We start from the raw sequence: 24,959 nt of genomic DNA on the forward strand, positions 1-24,959 counted from the left end.
ATTCTAATGTAGTTTAGAAGATTTGTGTAAAGTTTGGTTCGGATCTTCGCCCGAATAAGGGCTGTAGGGGTAATTAAAATCTACTGGTGGGTAGTTCATCCCCGCGGTCCCTATGCAAGTGGAAATTGTTAACGGATATTTGATTCTAATGTAGTCTAGAAGATTTGTGTAAAGTTTGGTTCGGATCTTCGCCCGAATAAGGGCGGTAGGGGTAATTCAAATCTACTGGTGGGTAGTTCACCCCCGCGGTCCCTATGCAAGTGGAAATTGTTAACGGATATTTGATTCTAATGTGGTTTAGAAGATTTGTGTAAAGTTTGGTTCGGATCTTCGACCGAATAAGGGCGGTAGGGGTAATTAAAATCTACTGGTGGGTAGTTCACCCCCGCGGTCCCTATGCAAGTGGAAATTGTTAACGGATATTTGATTCTAATGTAGTCTAGAAGATTTGTGTAAAGTTTGGTTCGGATCTTCGCCCGAATAAGGGCGGTAGGGGTAATTCAAATCTACTGGTGGGTAGTTCACCCCCGCGGTCCCTATGCAAGTGGAAATTGTTAACGGATATTTGATTCTAATGTGGTTTAGAAGATTTGTGTAAAGTTTGGTTCGGATCTTCGACCGAATAAGGGCGGTAGGGGTAATTAAAATCTACTGGTGGGTAGTTCACCCCCGCGGTCCCTATGCAAGTGGAAATTGTTAACGGATATTTGATTCTAATGTAGTCTAGAAGATTTGTGTAAAGTTTGGTTCGGATCTTTGCCCGAATAAGGGCGGTAGGGGTAATTCAAATCTACTGGTGGGTAGTTCACCCCCGCGGTCCCTATGCAAGTGGAAATTGTTAACGGATATTTGATTCTAATGTGGTTTAGAAGATTTGTGTAAAGTTTGGTTCGGATCTTCGACCGAATAAGGGCGGTAGGGGTAATTAAAATCTACTGGTGGGTAGTTCACCCCCGCGGTCCCTATGCAAGTGGAAATTGTTAACGGATATTTGATTCTAATGTAGTTTAGAAGATTTGTGTAAAGTTTGGTTCGGATCTTCGCCCGAATAAGGGCTGTAGGGGTAATTAAAATCTACTGGTGGGTAGTTCACCCCCGCGGTCCCTATGCAAGTGGAAATTGTTAACGGATATTTGATTCTAATGTAGTCTAGAAGATTTGTGTAAAGTTTGGTTCGGATCTTCGCCCGAATAAGGGCGGTAGGGGTAATTCAAATCTACTGGTGGGTAGTTCACCCCCGCGGTCCCTATGCAAGTGGAAATTGTTAACGGATATTTGATTCTAATGTGGTTTAGAAGATTTGTGTAAAGTTTGGTTCGGATCTTCGCCCGAATAAGGGCGGTAGGGGTAATTCAAATCTACTGGTGGGTAGTTCACCCCCGCGGTCCCTATGCAAGTGGAAATTGTTAACGGATATTTGATTCTAATGTGGTTTAGAAGATTTGTGTAAAGTTTGGTTCGGATCTTCGCCCGAATAAGGGCGGTAGGGGTAATTCAAATCTACTGGTGGGTAGTTCACCCCCGCGGTCCCTATGCAAGTGGAAATTGTTAACGGATATTTGATTCTAATGTGGTTTAGAAGATTTGTGTAAAGTTTGGTTCGGATCTTCGCCCGAATAAGGGCGGTAGGGGTAATTCAAATCTACTGGTGGGTAGTTCACCCCCGCGGTCCCTATGCAAGTGGAAATTGTTAACGGATATTTGATTCTAATGTGGTTTAGAAGATTTGTGTAAAGTTTGGTTCGGATCTTCGACCGAATAAGGGAGGTAGGGGTAATTAAAATCTACTGGTGGGTAGTTCACCCCCGCGGTCCCTATGCAAGTGGAAATTGTTAACGGATATTTGATTCTAATGTAGTTTAGAAGATTTGTGTAAAGTTTGGTTCGGATCTTCGCCCGAATAAGGGCGGTAGGGGTAATTCAAATCTACTGGTGGGTAGTTCACCCCCGCGGTCCCTATGCAAGTGGAAATTGTTAACGGATATTTGATTCTAATGTAGTCTAGAAGATTTGTGTAAAGTTTGGTTCGGATCTTCGCCCGAATAAGGGCGGTAGGGGTAATTCAAATCTACTGGTGGGTAGTTCACCCCCGCGGTCAGTATGCAAGTGGAAATTGTTAACGGATATTTGATTCTAATGTAGTCTAGAAGATTTGTGTAAAGTTTGGTTCGGATCTTCGCCCGAATAAGGGCGGTAGGGGTAATTCAAATCTACTGGTGGGTAGTTCACCCCCGCGGTCCCTATGCAAGTGGAAATTGTTAACGGATATTTGATTCTAACGTAGTCTAGATCACTTGTGTAAAGTTTGGTTCGGATCTTTGACCGAATAAGGGCGGTAGAACAAATTATAATCTACTGCGGGGTGGTTCACCCCCGCGGACCCTTTGCAAGTGGAATTTCTTTCGATAAATATATTTCTTATCATGTCTAGAAGGCGTATATAAAGTTTGGTGCGGATCTTCGAACCAATAAGGGAGCTGGAGCCAGTTATTTTAATTAAAATTGCTGATTGTACCTTGATATTAGTGATAAATATATTAATTACTTTTAATATACTGTAATTAACTTCTTAAGTTGATAATGTAATGTTTTTTTGTTCGAAAAAATTGAGCCCCCGTGTGTCCGGTATTACGGACGTCTATGGGCGTTCGGGTATCATCGGAAATTTTTACTGCTATCTTTTACTGCTGTCTTCACACCGGTGTGATATCTAGCAACATCATGTTTGGACTCATTTTAATTGGTTTTTTTTAATAAAGAATACATCATAAAAGAACACCATGAAGTTGTCCATTTGTCTATTATAGTAGTCTTCATTAAAAATCCTTTAAAATGGGTACAAACACGACATATTTATCTTCAATATTAATGAAGTTATGGTCAACTTTCGGTTGCAAATGTCAACGTCAATTTTGACATATTTGTAATCGTCGTGAAAAATCCTTTAAAATAAGCCCAAACATGATACGTTTAATTCCAATATTAGTCGAGATATAAGCAACTTCCGGTTTGAAATGTCAATGTCATTTCGACAAACTCTTAATTTTTATAAAATGTTTTAAAATTTATCACAAAAACAAAAATATAATAAAAAAAATTAAAAATTAAGGTTGGTATTAATATTTAATAATTAAATTGCTATCTTTATTGTTGCTAACTTCGGGTTTAACGCTTTTTTATTCAAACTTTTTTGTTTTTTGAGATAAGTGCGTCATGTTTGGACTCATTTTAAAGGTATTTTTAATAAGAATACATAATGAAAGAACACCATGAAGTTGTCCATTTGTCTATTATATGATAACTGACTTCAGGTTTAAAATGTCAACCTCAATTTTGACATATTTGTAATCTTCATTAAAGATCTTTTAAAATGAGTACAAACACGACATATTTATCTTCAATATTAATGAAGTTATGGTCAACTTTCGGTTACAAATGTCAACATCAATTTTGACATATTTGTAATCGTCGTGAAAAATCCTTTAAAATGAGCCCAAACATGATACGTTTAATTCCAATATTAGTCGAGATATAAGCAACTTCCGGTTTGAAATGTCAATGTCATTTTGACAAATTCTTAATTTTTATAAAATGTCTTAAAATTTATCACAAAAACAAAAATATAATAAAAAAAATTAAAAATTAAGGTTGGTATTAATATTTAATAATTAAATTGCTATCTTCATTGTTGCTAACTTCGGGTTTAACGCTTTTTATTCAAAATTTTTTGTTTTTTGAGATAAGGGCATCATGCTTGGACTCATTTTAAAGGTTTTTTTAATAAAGAATACATCATGAAAGTACACCATGAAGTAGTCCATTTGTCTATTATATGATAACTGACTTCAGGTTTAAAATGTCAACCTCAATTTTGATATATTTGTAATCTTCATTAAAAATCTTTTAAAATGAGTACAAACACGACATATTTATCTTCAATATTAATGAAGTTATGGTCAACTTTCGGTTACAAATGACAAGGTCAATTTTGACATATTTGTAATCGTCGTGAAAAATCCTTTAAAATGAGCCCAAACATGATACGTTTAATTCCAATATTACTCGAGATATAAGCAACTTCCGGTTTGAAATGTCAATGTCATTTTGACAAATTCTTAATTTTTATAAAATGTCTTAAAATTTATCACAAAAACAAAAATATAATAAAAAAAATTAAAAATTAAGGTTGGTATTAATATTTAATAATTAAATTGCTATCTTCATTGTTGCTAACTTCGGGTTTAACGCTTTTTATTCAAAATTTTTTGTTTTTTGAGATAAGGGCATCATGCTTGGACTCATTTTAAAGGTTTGTTTAATAAAGAATACATCATGAAAGTACACCATGAAGTAGTCCATTTGTCTATTATATGATAACTGACTTCAGGTTTAAAATGTCAACCTCAATTTTGATATATTTGTAATCTTCATTAAAAATCTTTTAAAATGAGTACAAACACGACATATTTATCTTCAATATTAATGAAGTTATGGTCAACTTTCGGTTACAAATGACAAGGTCAATTTTGACATATTTGTAATCGTCGTGAAAAATCCTTTAAAATGAGCCCAAACATGATACGTTTAATTCCAATATTACTCGAGATATAAGCAACTTCCGGTTTGAAATGTCAATGTCATTTCGACAAATTCTTAATTTTTATAAAATGTCTTAAAATTTATCACAAAAACAAAAATATAATAAAAAAAATTAAAAATTAAGGTTGGTATTAATATTTAATAATTAAATTGCTATCTTCATTGTTGCTAACTTCGGGTTTAACGCTTTTTATTCAAAACTTTTTGTTTTTTGAGATAAGGGCGTCATGCTTGGACTCATTTTAAAGGTTTTTTTTTAATAAAGAGTACATCATGAAAGTACACCATGAAGTTGTCCATTTGTCTATTATATGATAACTAACTTCAGGTTTAAAATATCAACCTCAATTTTGACATATTTGTAATCTTCATTAAAAATCTTTTAAAATGAGTACAAACACGACATATTTATCTTCAATATTAATGAAGTTATGGTCAACTTTCGGTTACAAATGTCAACGTCAATTTTGACATATTTGTAATCGTCGTGAAAAATCCTTTAAAATGAGCCCAAACATGATACGTTTAATTCCAATATTAGTCGAGATATAAGCAACTTCCGGTTTGAAATGTCAATGTCATTTTGACAAATTCTTAATTTTTATAAAATGTCTTAAAATTTATCACAAAAACAAAAATATAATAAAAAAAATTAAAAATTAAGGTTGGTATTAATATTTAATAATTAAATTGCTATCTTTAGTGTTGCTAACTTCGGGTTTAACGCTTTTTATTCAAAACTTTTTGTTTTTTGAGATAAGGGCGTCATGCTTGGACTCATTTTAAAGGTTTTTTTAATAAAGAATACATCATGAAAGAACACCATGAAGTTGTCTATTTGTCTATTATATGATAACTAACTTCAGGTTTAAAATATCAACCTCAATTTTGACATATTTGTAATCTTCATTAAAAATCTTTTAAAATGAGTACAAACACGACATATTTATCTTCAATATTAATGAAGTTATGGTCAACTTTCGGTTACAAATGTCAACGTCAAGTTTGACATATTTGTAATCGTCGTGAAAAATCCTTTAAAATAAGCCCAAACATGATACATTTAATTCCAATATTAGTCGAGATATAAGCAACTTCCGGTTTGAAATGTCAATGTCATTTCAACAAATTCTTAATTTTTATAAAATGTCTTAAAATTTATCACAAAAACAAAAATATAATAAAAAAAATTAGAAATTAAGGTTGGTATTAATATTTAAAAATTAAATTGCTATGTTCATTGTTGTTAACGTTTAATGTTTTTTATTCTAACTTTATTGTTTTTTGAGATAAGTGCGTCATCTTTGGACTCATTTAAAGGGTTTGAATGAAGATGACTAATATGTCAAAATTGACGTTGACGTTTCAAATCGGAAGTGATTGCATTTGCATTAATACTAAAGTTAAATATGTCGAGTTTGGACTCATTTTAAAGGATTTTTTATGAAGTTGACAAATATGTCAAAATTAAAAGTTCGAACTTTTTGGTTTTTTGAGATATATGCGTCAAGTTTGGACTCACTTTAAAGGTTATTTTATGAAGATTACGAATATAATAATAAAATTAAAGTTGACATTGACAAACGGGGTTTTTACGACTAAACCCGACTGTGTCTAGTTCTAGGTCTTGTGTTAGTGCTAGTGTAAAACTAGAACTAACACTAGACTTAGATATATTCGTGTTTAGCCGTGCGTCTTCAGACTTTTCTAAGTTCTTGTCTAAGACGCTTGGCTAAACCTAAATCTTTCTAGGTCTAGTGTTAGTTCTAGTTTTAATTGTTATTTAACCCTAAATTCTTGTACATTTTAATTGATCTAAATTTTTTTTTTTTTTTGATTTACTTCACTTACCTTGCTTATAATTTTATCCATATACCCATTTTGAATTAAATACAACCTTTAAATCCAATTAATTATGTATTTTTCATTAAAAAAACTTAAATTCAACCGCAATTTTGACAAGCAACTGCAATATTTGGATCTTAATCACCATGGTAACCGAGTCAAGTTGGATAACCTTAAAGTAATACAATTTTATTCCGATTTTTTTATCAATTCTAACCTAATTTTTATTAATTTTAAAACAATTCGAATTCTTTACGATTATCTCGCATTCATAACAAATTCGTTACTTGTAATTAATTTAAATCGATTCTAATTAAGAGAAATAATTTAAAAGTATCTTTTTGATTTAATACACTTACCTTGTTTATAATACTCTAGATAAACCAATTTTGAGTTAAATACAGCCTTTTAAACCAATTAAATAAGACTTTTTCCTTAAAAATACTTAAATTCAATTTCAATTTTGACAAGCACCTGCAATATTTGCATCTTAATCACCATGGTAACCGAGTTAAGTTGGATAACCTAAAAATAATTTAAATTTTGACCGTTAATATTTCGCTTTATATTTTTATATTATATCTTTTTTTTAAAATTGTTATATGTTTGTGTATTGCTTTTTAAGTGAAATACATTGTATAAATAAAAACATAAAAATGTCAATTCTTCCAATGACGTCACAGCAAGGCCTTTGCGTGGGGATGCGTTCATAACCGCAATTAATGAATTAGTGGCGCCATCTATTAATAAAAACATCATTACTAACTTCACTCGTGTCAAATTAAAACGTCAAAAATCCCTACTTTGTTGTCAACCTAAAAACGTTTTATAAACGTTTTTTCAAAAAACTTAATAATGTCTCATTTATCTCGAAAAGATTTGGATGAGTTAAAACCGTCAGTGGATAAAGCGGTTTATAAAGTTTTAGGTGAAAGCGATTCTCACTTGGTTAGCACAGCCTTGCATTGTTTAGCATCGGGTTATGATCACAGAAAAACGACCGATAAATTGTGTTCTTACATTGATAGCAAGAAAGCGAGTCGTATCTCGGATAAATTATTCGATTTACTCGACGATTTGAGGTATAATTCGAAGAAAAGGGGCCACGATGAGCGCGATTACGACAGGGATAATAAAAGACCAAAGTCGAAGCATTACGATGAAAGAGAGCGAGGTGATGATCGGGATAGGAAGGTTAAAGAGATGATGAAAAGTGCGCAAAGACAAATTGAGGAAAGAAAAAGAACTTTGCCCGATAATGGATCATCAAACAGCAGTAAAAACGCAACAGAACAACCCGTAAACATCCCTACACCTAGCATTTATGGAATTCCAATGGGGTTATTAAATCGAGGGGATGCTGATAAAGCAAGGAAAATCGCCCAATTACAAGCCCAAATCAAAAATAAGCTTTCAATGGGAATTTTGGGGAACGTAGTAATACAAATGCCCGTTGCTGTTGATAAACCAACTCCATTAATATTAGATGAAGAAGGTAGAACGGTTGATAAATCAGGAAAAGCAGTACAACTCACACATGTAGCCCCAACTTTAAAAGCTAACATTCGCGCCAAAAAGCGAGAACAATTTAAATCACAACATCATGAGAAAAATGATGATAGTAATGTTGATAAATTCTACGATTATCGGTTAAGCATGAAACCAGCCCTTCGAAATAAGAGAACTTTAAGGTTCCACGAACCAGGGAAATTTCAACAACTTGCGGAACGATTAAGGATGAAAGCGCAACTTGAAAAGTTACAAAACGAAATTTCGCAAATTGCTAAAAAAACGGGGATTTCCTCCGCTACTAAATTAGCTTTAATTGCGAAATCGGAAGGCCTCTCGGAAGATATCCCACAAATGGAATGGTGGGATTCTGTTATTTTACTCGACGATTTAGACACTGTAGTTAATGGAAAAATTGCTGTTAAAGAAAGTGTTATTAATAATTTAGTTGAGCACCCCACTCAAGTTAGATGTCCATGTAAGTAAAAAAAAGAAATTTATTAACTCATTTTATTAATATTATTTTGAAAAAATTCAAAAATCATGATGTGTCTTCAAAATCGACAATTTTTTTTTAATCACTGTGAAATGACCCAAAAAACACGTTAAAAACAAAAAGAATTAATCACACTATGGAAAGTAGTAGTTTCACTACTTTTAGAAGTTGCTAGAAAAAAAAAAGCTTTAAAAGAATACTTGCTTTGATTAAATAATTTATAGTGGTTTTCAGTAGGTTGTTCTTGTAAGTTGATAAATCGTTTTGTATGTAGCAGTCCTTGCAATGTATCAGTGGACAATTTGTTTCTATTGCAAGTTTTTAATAAATTAACGACAGTAAACAGTCTTTCCACATTCGCACTGCTGTGTGGAAGTGCAAGTAATTTCCTCACAAATTGGCCTAGTAAAGGATACATTTGTGTATCATCGCCTTTTTTCATTAGAGAAATATCATGCCCGAAGTCTTCAACTCTAATATTTTTCTCAATTGTAAAAGGAAGAGTTGTGTTTCTCAATAGTAAATGACAGCTTTTGTTAGGTGAAGTCGGTAGAGATTACAGAAACCTGTAACTTTCTTTATTATCTACAATGCTACTACATTCGCTTATCATAAAAGGGTAAAAACACAGCAAATGGTAAAAAAAAGACTTTTTTTTAAGATCTTAAAAAGTTGTTAGATATTTCTTACAAGGTAGTAAATTTGAGCAAGACACTAAAAGTTGGTAGAGCTACCGAAAAGTTAGTAGAGTTGGCAACACTGTATAAAATAAATTCAAATGAAAATATACAGGGTGCCTCAGCGAGACCGGTCATTAGCCATTTCTCGGGTTCTGGCCAAAATAAAAATTTGAGAATTCAGACTTCAGTATTATTCATTGCGTTCTCTTCGATTAAAATCTTTTCAGATTTCTAGCACTTCCGGTTATACCGGAAGTCGCCACCTACTTTATTTTTTTAAATGGAACATTTTTACATATTTGGATATATCTGTTCTCAAGGTTTATAAATAACTTTACTTTTTACAATTTGATTCCGCCGTTCTCGAGTTATTCGAATTTTTCTAGAAAAATCTGCTCCCGCAGACATTTGTTCAAAAAAATTAGAGAACACTGGATTTTTGGGATATCAATTTAGGATTCAGAATATGCTTAAGCAACATGATGGAGTATGTTTTGCTGCGGAGAATGGCTGTCTAGAACGTTTGGTCACTTTACTATGGCACGTTAACTTTTCGAAATTTGGAAGTACCATAACTTCATTTTTTTAAATGGTACCCCCCATATTTTATTATTTAGTCGTCTTCGGTGTCTCATTCTACAGCTTTTATATCCCAGGTATGTCCCATGCCTAACATTAATAGTTTGGGAGATAATTAGAGTTTTTTGAAAAATGCACACCTATCATATGGATATTTAGCCTAGTGTGCTATGGAAAACAAGCCTTGTCAATGAGTTTTTGTCAAAGACTCACTTGTTTACGTCACTTGATGCATGTGAGCTAATAATTATCTGTTAGATCCCTTAATATTAGTACTAAAAAGAGTTAAAATCTATAACAATAACGAAAATAATATTTACACAAATCAAGAGATTCCTAATTTATTTTTTATACATGAAAAGCGCGACAAAGATCGTAGTATGATTTCCAGATCTTCTTTGGCAGCTCAAATTGAGGTGTTGGGACTGGGCTCGAAATAAGCCAAGGTATTCACCTTTTCCTCTGCATTATCTACTACATTTTTTGGTTAGTTTAACACGTGATTAATTAGTCCAATATGCAAAAAATTTGCTTCTATTCTTCTAAATTTTACCTTTTGTTATTGGAGGTAAATGTGGATAGTTTTCATTAAACATTCTGCAAGTTCTACTAAGAACTTTGTTGCACTTTCAGTGCAATTTAGGATTTATTCATTTGTATAAACATTATTTACGTTATTAATATCCATTTTAACTGGTTTTAGACTCACAAGCATCAAGCAACATAAATCTGACTTAGACGTTTGTCAATAAATCATTAAACATTTGTTTTCCATGGTACACTAGGTTAATATCGATATATGTGAGCATTTTTTAAAAAACCCTAATTATTCCCAAATTATTCATGTTAGGTATAGGACATATGGAGCATAAAAGGTGTAAATTGAGACGTTGAAGACGATTAAGTAATAAAATATGGAGGGTGCCATTTAAAAAAAAGAAGTTTGGTACTTCAAAATTTTGAAAAGTTTTCGTGCCATATTAAAGTGATCAAACGATCTAGACAGCCGTTCTTGGCACCAAAACATACTTCATCATCTTGGTTAAGCATGTTCTGAATCCTAAAATGATATGTCAAAAATCGAGTATTCTCTGATTTTTCGAACAAAAAGCTGCTCCAGGACAGCTTTTTCAAGAAAAATTCGAATAACTCGAGAACGGTTGAATCAAATTGCAAAAAGTAAAGTTATTCATAATCCTTGAAAACAGAAAAGACCAAACTTGTAAAAATATAGGATGTTCTAGATTGTTTTAGAGTTGTTCTACATTGTTCCAAAGCGGCAAATAGAAAAAAATAAAAACTCGGCGAGAAAAACCGAAAAAACGATTTTTTGACTAGCCCCCCATTTTTGAAAAAATCTGACTTTCTTTGCTGTCCTGGGTTGTTTTAGTTGTTCTAGTTATTGTTCTAGAAAATCAAAATTCTGGGATACATCATTCCGAAGTTATAACTAAAAATAGGTTTGGCTACTAAAATGTCTAGTTGATTGCTGTGACCATAGTTTTTCTATTTTCAATTCCATATTACAAATATCTGGAACAGCTATTATTTTCACTAGAACAACTCTATAAAGGACACTTTACTCTTTGAAAATTAAAGTTTTTGGAAGTTTCAGTCAGTAATTCTTGCATCAGTGGTTTTAAATTACACAATAAGAATTAAAACACATAGAACAATCTAAAATAACTCAAACTTTCAGGTTTTTCTGGTTACACGGACATTAATTTTGCAAAATCATATCCTCTTAAAAATACAGCGAAATACATACCTAACAAGAAAAATAATAAATCAACCAATGAATAATCCAACTATTCGACCAGCAAACAAAAATACACTACTTGTATTATACATTATGTATTAAAAACTAAATATCTCTGTGTCCCACCCACACAATGATACATTTATATATACTGTATGTATATTTATTATATTATTATACAGTGTAAAGTGTAAAGTAACAGATATAGGCGATAAAATCATATAAACGGTTTATGGAAAAATCCCTGAAACGGGTCTAAGATTTAAATTTTTTACGCCATTTTTAAACGAGTAATGGTGTCATCGATATTTTTTTTAAATGGCAATACCCCATTTTTATTGCGGAATATGAAAGAGGATTTTTTTCTGAATCTAGTACAGTCAATATTAATATTCGTTACATAAGAAAATTTTCGAGAAAAATTACTTTAAAGTTTACTTACTTCAAATTTGTATAATGATAAAAATAGCAGTAGCCATGAGTAACTATGGTAACCAATTATTCTAAACAATTCCCTGAGTGTCAAAAACTGAATTTTTTATCCCACGTGCAAGTTAGCGCACATCCAAACAAGGTTTAGAACAGGATTTAGAACAATTTTCTAAAACGATTTAAAAAATGAAGAAGAATTTTAGTACTATTTTACGATTAATTAAATCGTTTTTTTATTAATTAAATTTTTTTTCCGTCGACCGTGTATTTATAAGATTTATAAATGTATACAAAATCATTCATTAATGACACCTATTAATAAACGATTTTCTATTAATAAACGATTTTAAGAAAGTCCGACCGAACTAAATAGTAGTCAATTTAATAAATATTCTCCAATGAAATTTATAATACCGACCCAACCGACCACTATATCTATTCGGTAAGACTACAAAAATAAATTATGACACATTAAATGTGAGGTTATTTTGCCAATGACAGAATTGGGAGATTTTTCAACGATGGATTTTCTCTATTTTGTTGAAAAGACGGTCAACGGAAAAATATTGTAACTAACTCGTATATTAAAATGCGATTAATTATCTCAATAATTAACGCGTTCGCTTCGCTTCGCTCGCTCACGCGTTAAAACATCTCGATATTTAATCGCCTACATTAATAGACTTGTTGGTTAAATAACTATTAATTATATTTTGAAAAATGTTGTTTTATTTTTCTTTTTGTAGATATCTTCATAACACAGAATTTAAGAAAAACATTTTTTAAGCAAAAAATACTTACTTTGCTTTGTTGCTCAAGACGTTGAAAGAAAAAAGTATGTATATATGCGATTTGAAAAAATGAAAATGATGTCAGAAGGGCCTTTAGGCAACCTTGAAAAAAATCTGCTCATGTGTACCCTGTGTCCCCCTTTTCACCAAAAAAAGTTTACTTGAAACTTTTTTCGATTCGAGTTTTGGTTTTCGAAATATACAGTACCGCCTCTATGCTTGGCATATATTGTGTCCTCTGGTATATAATATAATTGTATTCACTCGTTATGCATTGCCTGATAATTGTATGAAAATTCGTCCTGTATTAGAAAAGTTATGTGAGAAAAACCAAATTATCATATACTTTTGAGCGGTACTGTAACCATATGACATTTTAAATGAAACACCCTGTATATGCCGTTGAAGTAAACCAAATTTGATTAGCCTAGAACTATTATCTAAAAAGTTACAGATTTCGAAAAAAGTGTTCCCCTAATTTTTTTGAGTAGGGTATATAAATACATAATAAATATATAGTATATATAAATATATCTCTGTGTGGGTGGGACACAGAGATATTTAGTTTTTAATACATAATGTATAATACAAATAGTGTATTTTTGTTTGCTGATCGAATAGTTGGATTATTCATTTGTTGATTTATTACATTAAACCTCTTTTTTCCTAGTTTAAACATAAAACACATCTAGAACAATTTGAATCAGTAAAGTTTGAGTTATTTTAGATTGTTCTATGTGTTTTAATCTTTATTGTGTAATTTAAAACCACTGACGCAAGAATTACTGACTGAAACTTCCAAAAACTATAATTTTCAAAGAGTAAAGTGTCTTTTATAGAGTTGTTCTACTGAAAATAATAGCTGTTCCAGATTGCTTTAAGTATAATAAGTATATATTTGTAATATGGAATTGAAAATAGAAAAACTATTTTTAGTTATAACTTCGTAATGCTGTATGCCATAATTTTGGTTTTCTAGAACAATAACTAGAACATCCCAGAACAACAAACAAAATCTGATTTTTCCAAAAATGGGGGGCTAGTCAAAAAACCCGGTTTTTAAATTTTTACCGAGTTTTTACTTTTTTTATTTGCCGCTTTGGAACAATGTAGAACTCTAGAACAACAATGAAAGATTTAAAAATCAAGAAATGGCGGGCTAACTTCCCGCACTCTGTTATAATAGTATATTAAAAAACAAGTTTCATAAAACATGTTTAAAATGCACGAATTCAAGTTAAAAAACGAGTCCAAGTCACGAGTTATTTTAATGAATGTATGCTTTAATGTCTTATGCTACAGGTTTTTGGTCATTTTTTGTAATTCGCGATGTTATGCCTCTTTTAGCAAAAAAGAAATGATATTGTAGGGAATTTTAATAAAAAAAACGGATCGATTTGAGTGTTTTAACCCATTAGTGTACAGCGTCCGTTAAAAAGGGACGCGATAAAAAGTCAAGAATTTTGTTCTATTATTATTATTCATATTAATCCAAAAACAAAATTAAAAATCAATTAACTTTATGCACTAATGGGTTAATAGCTCTTTTAAAAAATTTAATTACAGAATAAAACGTTATGAAAAGTAGATTATCCTTATCAATGATGATAATGTAGCAATGAAACAAGGAATAGAGTAGAAAATACTAACTTTATAACAACAAAACATGCAGAAAATAATAAATAAAAAAAGGTAATAAAAGTGAACGTGAACTGTAATAATCAAATCGAGTTAAACTAATAATAGTAGTACTAATCGGTAATAAATTTATTTTATTATAAGAAATATCATACAATAACAATGTTTAATGTTTTGGAATTTTTGCTTTCATTTTTTCCATTTTTCTTTGAGAGGCTCTGGATTTTCTTAATTCGTCATATTTTAACATTGAGTGGAGTACACCCTCTCGTATGTTTTTTTTTGAACGCCACTTTTGCAATGTTGATATACCTGTAAAAGCATAAAATTCTTGATAACTATACTATCTAAATACCTAGATTACATGTCAATGTTTAAATATGAGTTATTACCTGGTAGAGGATAATTTAAATGATTTCTTAAATATAAATAACATCTTTTACTTAAATATTGTAAGGTGAATGCATTGGTAATGTCCGTTTGATTCCAATGTATTTTCTTTTTATTTTTCAATATTTTTGTTAATTGTGTTGGTGTAAAAACATTTTTGAATTTTTCCTTAATTTTTATATTTAAATTTGCGTTAGTCAAAGTATTCTTCTGTTGTCGTTTTGATAAAATACTTATTTGACGTTTGTATTTTTTTATCAAACTTTCTTTTTGAACCACAATGCTTTTTATACGATCATTTTCTGTTCTAAGTAAATCCATTTTTATATTCATCTCTTTAATAGTGTCAATAACATTAATACTACAAATAAAAACATTTGCAGATATTTCTGTCTGCGTTGTCACAGTTGATCTATCTGTTTCCTCAGTTTGGGTCATTGCAGAACAACCAGATTGAACATTGTCATTGCCTAAATCTTGTACATTCTCATTAAGAGAATCTTGTAACTTACTCTCCGATCTTAATGACGGAAAAGAAAATTTCTTCAACGTTTTCTTTGGTTTTGAACCTAATAACTCGGACCTTAAATCCCGTTCAAAATCGTCTTTTACAAAATGTAAGGAACATATCCTTGCAGTATTCGGATCCGTCCCTAATTTACATTTCGCAAGCCAGCGTTCACAAACATTCTTATTCTTTGGAAATCGAAAGAATGAAATTTCCAATCCTTCTTTCCGGCATGCATCATACTTCGAAGTACAATTTTTCATTGCACAATGAGGGGTCATCTGAAATGTTAATATCATTTTTATAATACATATAATCGCAAAAAAAAATTATATTCAATTAAAACTCATTCATAGCTTTGTGAAAATACCAACAATATAAAAACTTTTTCTTATAACATAGATAACTTTACTGTGTATGAATTACGTTGAAATTTTAAAGTTTTGCAACTTTGAATAAAAAATGCACTACTTCAAAACAGTAAAATTCATTTTAAAAGAATAATTTTTAAATTTTGGAAAATTATATGTTAATATTTTTTTAATACTAATAAATAATATAAATATATGTACAAAAACCTAAAACAAATAATTTTGACGTGTTGTATTATTCATTTAAATAATTTGATAGACTCAGCTTAAAATATAGAAAATAACTACTCAAACAGAAACGAAAAAATCTACGAAAAAAAAAAAAATACAATAGAACAATAATAAAATAAATGTATTTTTTTTATATTCAATACATAAACATATTGTATTGAAAAAGTATTTAGTGATTAACATACCTTAAAGATTATCAAAAAAGGCACACCAAATTATAATAAATAATGTCCTTTTAAAAATAAACTAAACTATATCTAAACAGAACACGAAAGAATAATAACACAAAACATCCAAAACAAACAACACGAGGCGAGGTTCAAATAATGTATTATATTTTATATATGAGGCTATCTTTTACTCAACCAACTTGTACTCAACTCTTTGCTCTGACTGTATCGAACCAGTGACGTCAATCTGCGGGGTAATAATCGATACTACAGAGGCATAGGGAATTAGGTAACCTTATGTTGGTAAGTTACAAGGTATAGACCATTAAGATCTTATATATAATCTAGAGTGCGTATGCTGTTGTCCCCACCACGCCTAAAATGAAGCTAGAAAGGTCGCCATATTAGATGTACCAACTTAGCGGGAAATTCGAAATTCTTATATATACTTATGCAAGAATTTATATTATTATAAACTGGAAAGACAGAAAATAATAACCAAAACAAAACACATTAACTTTTTATATATGTATAATTATAATTATATAACATTTTAAAAGATCTTAATAATTTTTAACAATAATCCTTATAATTAACATAAACTAAGAGACAATATTTAAAACAATTCTGATTGATCACGTTAACCTTTTGTTTATAAATAATAGTTAGTTTATTTTAAAAGAACTGAACATTCCTTAATAATAAACTTTACTTGAACTTCATTGTTAATTTCAAGTCAACTAACCAGAAACATTTTATGGACTGTTGTAAATAATCTTCCAACCTACCAAATTATAAAAAACATATGTGAACTAAAAAGAATTCCTCCAACAAAAATAAAATTTTAATAAAAGTAACAATATATTTATGAGAATTGTGAGGTTATAATTGTAGGTACAATCAAAGAAATAAAATTGTATATATAGAAGCCGCATCGCCTATGTTCGCCCGTATACCGGTTTGAAGCCAATGCAAGGGCATTTGTTTGCAAACAAAATAGACCTTGGTCCTAGCGACAGTGGCGTGTACGAATTAGATGAAATTTGTCAGACTTTATCCAGTGGCGTATCCAAATTTTATATACAAAATTACAATCACAAATTAATTGTTAAACTAACTACCAATTGAAAAGTTATTGCCATAATAATTTTATAAATTGTAGAATGAATTTTTTTCTATATCTTTGTCAAGTTTTAATAAGATTTTAAAGTATTAAACACAATAAATATAATCTTGTAATCTTTTAAATTAATCAGAGGACCTAGAAACAATATACATACTTGGTAAACGATACAAGTATGTACTATTTTGATTGTTAAGTTCTATTTCTAACTAAATGTAATAGTATACTAAATGTATAAATATATATATAAATAAAATGAAGAAAAACGAATCGGAAGAAGAACGACTTTGAAGATTTATTGATTCGCAAATAGGATTCGTTATTTTAGTGTATGTCTTATTTTAAGCTAAGGGCTAAAATAATATTCGGGAGTGTTCGGCGATAATCGGCCGATGGTCCGATCTGTGCACGTTCATTGTTTCAACTGGTTTCGACAAAGGTTGTTAGTAAACAAACCGCGTGTTGCGTTGGCTTCAAGTTTTAATGTTTACAACTGCTTTTATATATACAATTTCTTTGGGTACAATAGAGACTTGAAACTATAGTTCAGGTCGGTACATCCAACATGTCTGACTTTCTGATTACCACCACCACATACGCACTCTAGATTGTATATAAGACCCCAATGCTATAGACCTGGTATTAAACCAGTCAACATTTAATCTACAAATTGTTTATTTTATAGACACGCACAAAACCAATATGATAAACTTAAAACTAAAGTTATTTTCACTAAACTAGGTGAAATTACAATATATATTTACGTATGAAACACTCTTGTTTTTCTTAACGTTTCGATGCATAGCGACTGACTACCTGTCATTAGATACTATTAGATAGACGGTGTATCAATAGAATCTGTGTTAATTCTAGAACTAACACTAGACCTAGAACTAGAAACATTCGGGTTTAACCGCACGTCTAAAGATGGCTAAACCCGAATGATACTAGTTCTAGGGTTAGTTCTAGTTTAAGTGTAATAAAAATATGCAACATAGTGATATCTTATGCTAACTAGTTCTACCTACCACTGTTACTAGAACTAGAAACATTCCGAATGTTTCTAGGTCTAGTGTAAGTTCTACTTTTCTTTCAACAAAAATATACCACAATCTAACGCTAAACAACATTGAAAACTAGAACTAACACTAGACCAAGAACTAGAAACATTCGGGTTTAGCCGCTTGTCTCTCAAAACCGCTAAACCCGAATGATTCTAGTTCTAGGTCTTGTGTTAGTTCTAGTGCAATACTAGAACTAACACTAGACTGAGAACTAGAAACATTCGGATTTAGCCGCACGTTTCTCAAGACGGCTAAACCCAAATGTTTGTAGGTCTAGGGTTAGTTCTAGTTTTAGTTCAATAAAATATGGAACATAGTGATATACAGGTTGTGTCAAATGTCTGGAATATAGCCAATAACTTCGCCATTTGTGGTTTTAAAGAAAAATGTTTCAAATACAAGTTTCTTTATTAACCCTGCAGTGGTGACGTGAAATTTTGGAACACCAATGGTGACGTCGGTCTGATAGACCGACTTGCAAAAAGTGGTAACATTTCAGGTAACATTAGAAACAATAATCAGCCATAAAACAATATAAACATTTTATTTACTAACTTTCAATAAAAAAAAGGAAAAATAGTTATATTGAAAATGGAAATAGTTATACAATGAAAATAAAACTAACATTATGTTTATCTTACAAAATAAGTCTCTCTTTTCTCTACAAAAATAAATGTTAATTGAAATCTTCTTCGAAACAGCCCTCGCACATTACATTAGTATGTGCAAGACACACAAATGTTTTGCACCTCTTACAGTGATATCGGGTTTTCCTATTCTTTTTTGAACTACAGTAAACACAACGACCAGATTGTGTTTTCCTTATTTGTTTCTGGATGGGAATTGTGTCGCCCTATATGGCAAATTTCACAAATTCTTTCACGCGTTGTTCGTGGTATATTGTCAATATAGGCACAGGCTTTCAGATGATTCTCCAACAGCAAAAATTATAGCTTTTCAAGAAAATGTCTGCGCAAATTTTTATCACCGGAATTATTGGTATGAAAAATAATTTCAGCATTTATCGCAGATATATTGAGAAGACTGTAGAAAATAACTAACTGTCATTGCCTCGAATTACGTGCACAGTTATAGTTAGCACAGAGTTGATCCACAGTGTCGATTCCACCTTTGGTACTATTGTAATCAGTGATAATTATTGGTTTTCCAGTAGCATCGTCAATGGAGCCATCATCATGCATTGTTAAGATAAACAGGACATTTTTTTTTATTTGGAATGTAGGATATAAGAGTACAGTTCTTCCTAAACCCAAACAAACTTGAACCAACCGGACGATTTTTAGTGTTGGTAAATTTTGCTGGTAGACGTCGTTTATTTTTACGAATAGTGCCAACAAGGGATATTTTCTTCTTTAGCAGGGATTCAGCTAGTTCCAAACTAGTGAACCAATTATCGCTAGTCAAGTTTCTACCTGTTTCCTGTATAGCTGTGCATAATCTTTCAACAACCGATAATGCGCTGTTATTAGTTGAATATGGACCTTCTGGTTGCTTTCCGACATATACCTCTAAATTAGCGGTGTCGTACATTCTAGCATCGCAAAAAGCGATTTTAAATATTATTGAACAATGTACAAATTTCACTTTGAGTGCGTTTTCTAAGTTATTGGCTATATTCCAGACATTTAACATACATATATTTACATATATTTACATACATATATTTGTATATCACTATGTTCCATATTTTGATTGTACTAAAACTAGAACTAACACTAGACCTAGAAACGTTCGCGTTTAGCCGTATGTCTCTAAAGACGGCTAAACCCGAATGTTTATTCTGTTTCTTCTAGTTCTCGGTCTAATGTTAGTTCTGGTGACAGTGGTAGGTAACGCAAATTAACATAAGATATCACTATGTTGCATATTTTTATTGCATTAAAACTAGAATTAACACTAGACCTAGAACTAGAAACATGCGATACTTTCTAATTCTAGTGTTAGTTGGTTTAGGTTTACACTAGCACTATCGTTAGAACTAACACAAGACCTAGAACTAGAATCATTCGGGTTTAGCCGTCTTGGGAGACGTGGGGCTAAATCCGAATGTTTCTTGTTCTAGGTCTAGTGATAGTTCTAGTATTGCACTATCACTAGAACTAACAGAAGACCTAGAACTAGAATCATTCGGGTTTAGCCGTCTTTAGAGACGTGCGGCTGAACCCGAATGTTTCTATTTCTAGGTCTAATGTTCGTTCTAGTGACAATGGTAAGTAGCGCTAGTTAGCAGAAGATATCACTATGTTGCATTTTTTTTATTGTATTAAAACTGAGGTTTTTCTAAGATTTCTCTTGTAATCAAGTCAAAACCTGGTGTTTTCTTTGCGCTTATATTCTTCCTAATTTCTTTAGCAACTAGACCTAGAACTTGAATCATTCAGGTTTCATGTCCAAAGAAATTGTATAACTAGAAGCAGCATTGCCTATCTCCGCTCGTATACAAGATTGAAGGCAACGTTGAAGTGTATGTTTTGGTATTGGTCCCACTAACAGTGGCTTATATAGTTTCGGCAAAATCAGACATACATAGTGGTGTACATGAAGAAATGTATACAGTGTGTCCCCGGATAGGTGAAACGACTCTCATAAAACGTAAAAATTTTTTTTTCGATATTAATTGTCATTTTTTGGGGTTTGGCCCTGCTTGATTAAAGACTAAGTTTGAACATATTTTCAAGTTTTAAAAAACCATTGAGCCTGGACGGTGAAAGAAAAACTCTTTTTGTGGCAGGTAAAGTACCTTTTCTGTTTACAGTACGTGAAAGTGTTACTAAGAAGTTTTGTTCAGAATGAAAAACTATGGCCATATGCAAATTTTCGGAATGATCGGCCTACTTTGGTAAAAATTATTTTACCTTACACATAAGGAGTTTTCGCTCACTTGTTTTTTAAAACTTGAAAATATGTTCAAAATTAGTCTTTCACCAAGCAGGGTTAAACCCCAAAAAATGACAATTAATATCGAAAAAATTTTACTTTTTATAAGAGTCGTTTCACCTATCCGGGGATACACTGTATATTAAATTCTTAAACACTAAAGTGACTAATCTTCTAGTCAGCCGTTGGTTTTCAGAAGACACTATCAAATTATAGTACCTTACTCTGCTTTTTCACTATTTACCATTGTTACTCACTATGCAAGATCAAATGGCTTAGTCCTTTTTAATCTTCGTTGGACGTTTTCATTTTCAAAGAGAAGCGACATACTCGGATTAACGTAGTTATTAACTCTAGATGTATGTTTTTGTCCAAACTGCTTTATTTCGCTATACAGCGTGTCCCGTATCTTCCGCATCAGAGCATTATACGGTTGTAAGATACATTATTCTGACACGATCTTTCTAATAAAATTTTTTCGAAATGTTTATAATAACCGCACGGGAACTGTGTAAAGGAACTGTTTTTCGTCCAATCAGCAGATCGCAAATCAGACTCAGGTAATCGGTGCCATCCTCGGCCGGTCCGCTACGCCGATGATAACTCGTTTCCCACGTGTACTCACCAATAGATTCGTCATGGAAAGAGAAATAAACTTTTTCGATGAATCAAAGTCGTCGTTAAACAGTTCCCGTGCGGTTATTATAAACATTTCGAAAAAATTTTATTAGAAAGATCGCTTCAGAATAATGTATTCTACAACCGTATAATGCTCTGATGCGGAAGATACGGGACACGCTGTATATACACACACGATCTCAAGATCCTTAAGGATATCTCTGTTTCTAAGATACCATGCGCATTCGCGATGTTTCTCAAGATTTTATTTTGAAATCTTTGTATGGTTTCAATATGACATTTTTTGGCGCATCCCCATAGTTGTATCCCGTACAGCCATACGAGTTTGAGGATATGCTTGTATATTAGTATTATATTGTCTATTGATAACTTTGATTGTCTTGACTTTTATTAACCAGCTATATTACCTATTTCTTATTCGCAGTTCTTCCAGTTTTTACTTTATATGTACCCCCCAGGTGAGTTTTTTATCTAGGTGTACCTATACCGAGATATTTTGTTGAGTCTGCATATGGAATGATGTTATTATTAATTGTGATTGGTGGTAAATCAACTAATTTTTTGTTTGTAATGTTAATATGAATGGACTTGCCTTCATTAATTTTAATTTTTCATTTTCTTGTCCATGTGGACAACATTTTGCAGTTTATTTGGGGCCTTTTGAATATTATAGCGAAGAATATAGCAAAGTACTGTCCTCTGGCAGATTGTTTGTGTATAGCAGGTACAGAATTGTTCTAAGTACACTACCTTGTGGAACACCAGCTTTTATCTCTTTTAAATCAGTAAATTCGCTTTCGTATTTGATTCGAAATAATCGGTCTGTAATATAAAATTCTAAGACATCCACATACTGTTTTGGCAATAATTTAGTAATGTTATGTATTAGGCCTTTATGCCATACTTTATAGAATGCTTGGGCTACATCAACAAATATAGCAGAGCAAATTTTTTTCCTTCGAGATTTTTTTTCGAATTGATACTCAGGAATAAGTTGGTTTTGTTCTATTAATGGTTTAAGTCCTTTGAGGAACAGTTTTTCAAAGAGTTTTGAGATTACTAGAAACAACGAGATTGGTCTGTATGAAGCCACATTCTATAGTAATTTTATTAGCTTAGATATTATAATTACCTCTGCAGTCTTCCACATATTAGGTACGTGTTAGTTTTAAGATTGCTTTTCTAGGAACGTTTTTTACGATTTCTCCTGTAATCAAGTCAAAACCTGGTGTTTTCTTTGCACTTATATTCTTCCTAATTTCTTTAGCAACTTCATTTAGCGTTATATGTTTTATACGTTTATTAGTATTAACACATTTTTTGATCTCTTCACAATCGGAGCTTATATCGTTTGGCTGGAAAGTTTTTTCTAGATGATTTGCAAATAATTCTGCCTTTTGTTTATTAGTTCTTGCCCACGTTCCATTATCAGTTCTGAGAGGTTGATTTTGAGTAATAGGACGTTTGAGCTTTCTTGTTGCTCTCCATAATGAATAATCACTTCAATCAATAATCGCTTTAATTGTTGTGTCAGATTATTGAATTTACTTTTATCGATACCATGTTCTTCTAGGTTTTCTTTTTCTGCAATTAGTATTCTAATTTGTTGAGGGTAATTGTTGCCAACACTTTTACGTTTCAGTTATTTTGTGTTATTCCTTGCTGCAAGCTGAACATCTCGTACAAAGTTTTCCTCAACCGTATTTTTCCTTCAAGTTCCAATCTAAAGCTTTCCCAATCCGTTGTATCATTCGTCAGGGTTGGTTTTCTTTCCTTTTCAATGATCTTTTCACTTAAAGTCAGTACCACTGCTGTATGGTCCGAAGCTAGGCATAGTTATCGTGCACTTCCAGAAAAGTGGGTGAAAATTTCTTTGATATAATGAAGTCCAATAAATCAGGTCTCTTATCCGCATTAGTGGGCCAGTAAGTTGGGTTTTCTGATAAATGATAGTTGGTTCCAGTTCTTTCCCTTTTGTAGTTATGACTTCTGATCCCCATTATGTGTTTTTTGCATTAAAATCGCCACCCAAGAGAAATTTGTTTCCAAGATGGTGTAAGTAGCTTTTATAATTTCTTGTTGTTGTGCCTCGGCGAAAAATATGCTGCTGCAACTATCATATTTTGATTATTGATTTTGACACCAACTACACACATCAATATTTTCTCTTGTAATTATTGCGCTTCCACCTCTTGCTTCATTGCTGGGGTGGATGTCGTGGTATGTTTTGTAAAATCTTATATTAATAGTTTATTGTTTTGTTAGATGTGTTTTTGTAATGATAAGAAAGCTGCAATTGTTTCTTCTTAACTCACTTTATTAAATTTTTTTTTAGTTGATCCATTACGTCCTGTCTATATGCCAGTATTTTTAACGAAAAAAGAACGTAAAAAACTTCGTAGGCAAAATCGCCGTGAGATGTGGAAAGAAGAACAAGAAAAGATTAGATTAGGTTTAGAAGCCCCCCCTGAGCCAAAATTGCGAATTTCAAATTTAATGCGAGTTCTTGGAACGGAGGCGGTTCAAGATCCAACAAAAATCGAAGCGCACGTTCGTGAGCAAATGGCAAAGCGACAAAAAGCTCACGAAGAAGCCAACGCTTCCCGCCGATTAACAGCGGATCAAAAACGCGATAAAAAAATTAAAAAAATCAAGGAAGATACTTCAACGGGGGTTTACGTTTCTGTTTTTCGTATTCGAGAGTTACATGAATTGGCTTCGAAAAAATTTAAAGTTGAAACGAATGCGAAACAATTATTTATGACTGGGTGTGTGCTTATGTATCCGGATTGTTGTGTTGTTGTGGTTGAAGGGGGTCCAAAACAACAAAAAAAGTATAAAAGATTGATGTTGCATCGGATTAAATGGGAGGAAGATACCGTTAAGGATCCGGATGGGAATGAAGTACCAAATAAATGTACCTTAGTTTGGGAGGGGACGAGTAAGCAAAGAAATTTTGGAGAAATTAAATTTAAGGTTGTTCCAACGGAAAGAATGGCGAGGGAACATTTTAAGAAACACAAAGTGGAACATTATTGGGATTTAGCTTATAGCGGGGCGGTGTTGGAGCCTACCATTGAATCATGAGGAATTGGAATGTGTAAACCAATTAATTTAGGTTTGCACTAATTTCATTATTAAAAATTAATTTTTTTTGTGTAAATATTGAATTTAAGATATGAAAACAAAAATTATTAATAAAATTAATAAATAAATAAAAAAGCGATGATATAATTA

At 31.9% G+C, this 24,959-nt stretch overlaps 2 protein-coding genes across 3 annotated transcripts; one reads left to right on the forward strand and one right to left on the reverse strand.

Annotated features, from left to right (window-relative positions):
- The first annotated feature begins 7,218 nt into the window (after positions 1-7,218).
- LOC111419586 (pre-mRNA processing factor 3) lies at positions 7,219-24,959 on the forward strand. Its single transcript, XM_023052415.2, has 2 exons — positions 7,219-8,431; positions 24,058-24,959. Exons 1-2 carry the CDS (start codon positions 7,300-7,302, stop codon positions 24,807-24,809), a joined length of 1,884 nt encoding a protein of 627 aa, XP_022908183.1. The 5' UTR covers positions 7,219-7,299; the 3' UTR covers positions 24,810-24,959.
- On the reverse strand, positions 14,443-16,292 carry LOC111419587 (uncharacterized). 2 transcript variants are annotated; one of them, XM_071195533.1, is made up of 3 exons: positions 16,210-16,292; positions 14,721-15,507; positions 14,443-14,640 (listed from the first exon to the last, which is right to left on the reverse strand). In XM_071195533.1, exons 2-3 carry the CDS (start codon positions 15,505-15,507, stop codon positions 14,495-14,497), a joined length of 933 nt encoding a protein of 310 aa, XP_071051634.1. In that variant the 5' UTR covers positions 16,210-16,292; the 3' UTR covers positions 14,443-14,494. The 2 variants fall into 2 exon arrangements, with proteins under 2 accessions (XP_071051634.1, XP_022908184.2); XM_023052416.2 differs by having other exon boundaries at positions 16,014-16,269.

Source organism: Onthophagus taurus, chromosome 3 (assembly GCF_036711975.1).
Source record: "Onthophagus taurus isolate NC chromosome 3, IU_Otau_3.0, whole genome shotgun sequence".
In the NCBI taxonomy this organism is placed as follows: domain Eukaryota; kingdom Metazoa; phylum Arthropoda; class Insecta; order Coleoptera; family Scarabaeidae; genus Onthophagus; species Onthophagus taurus.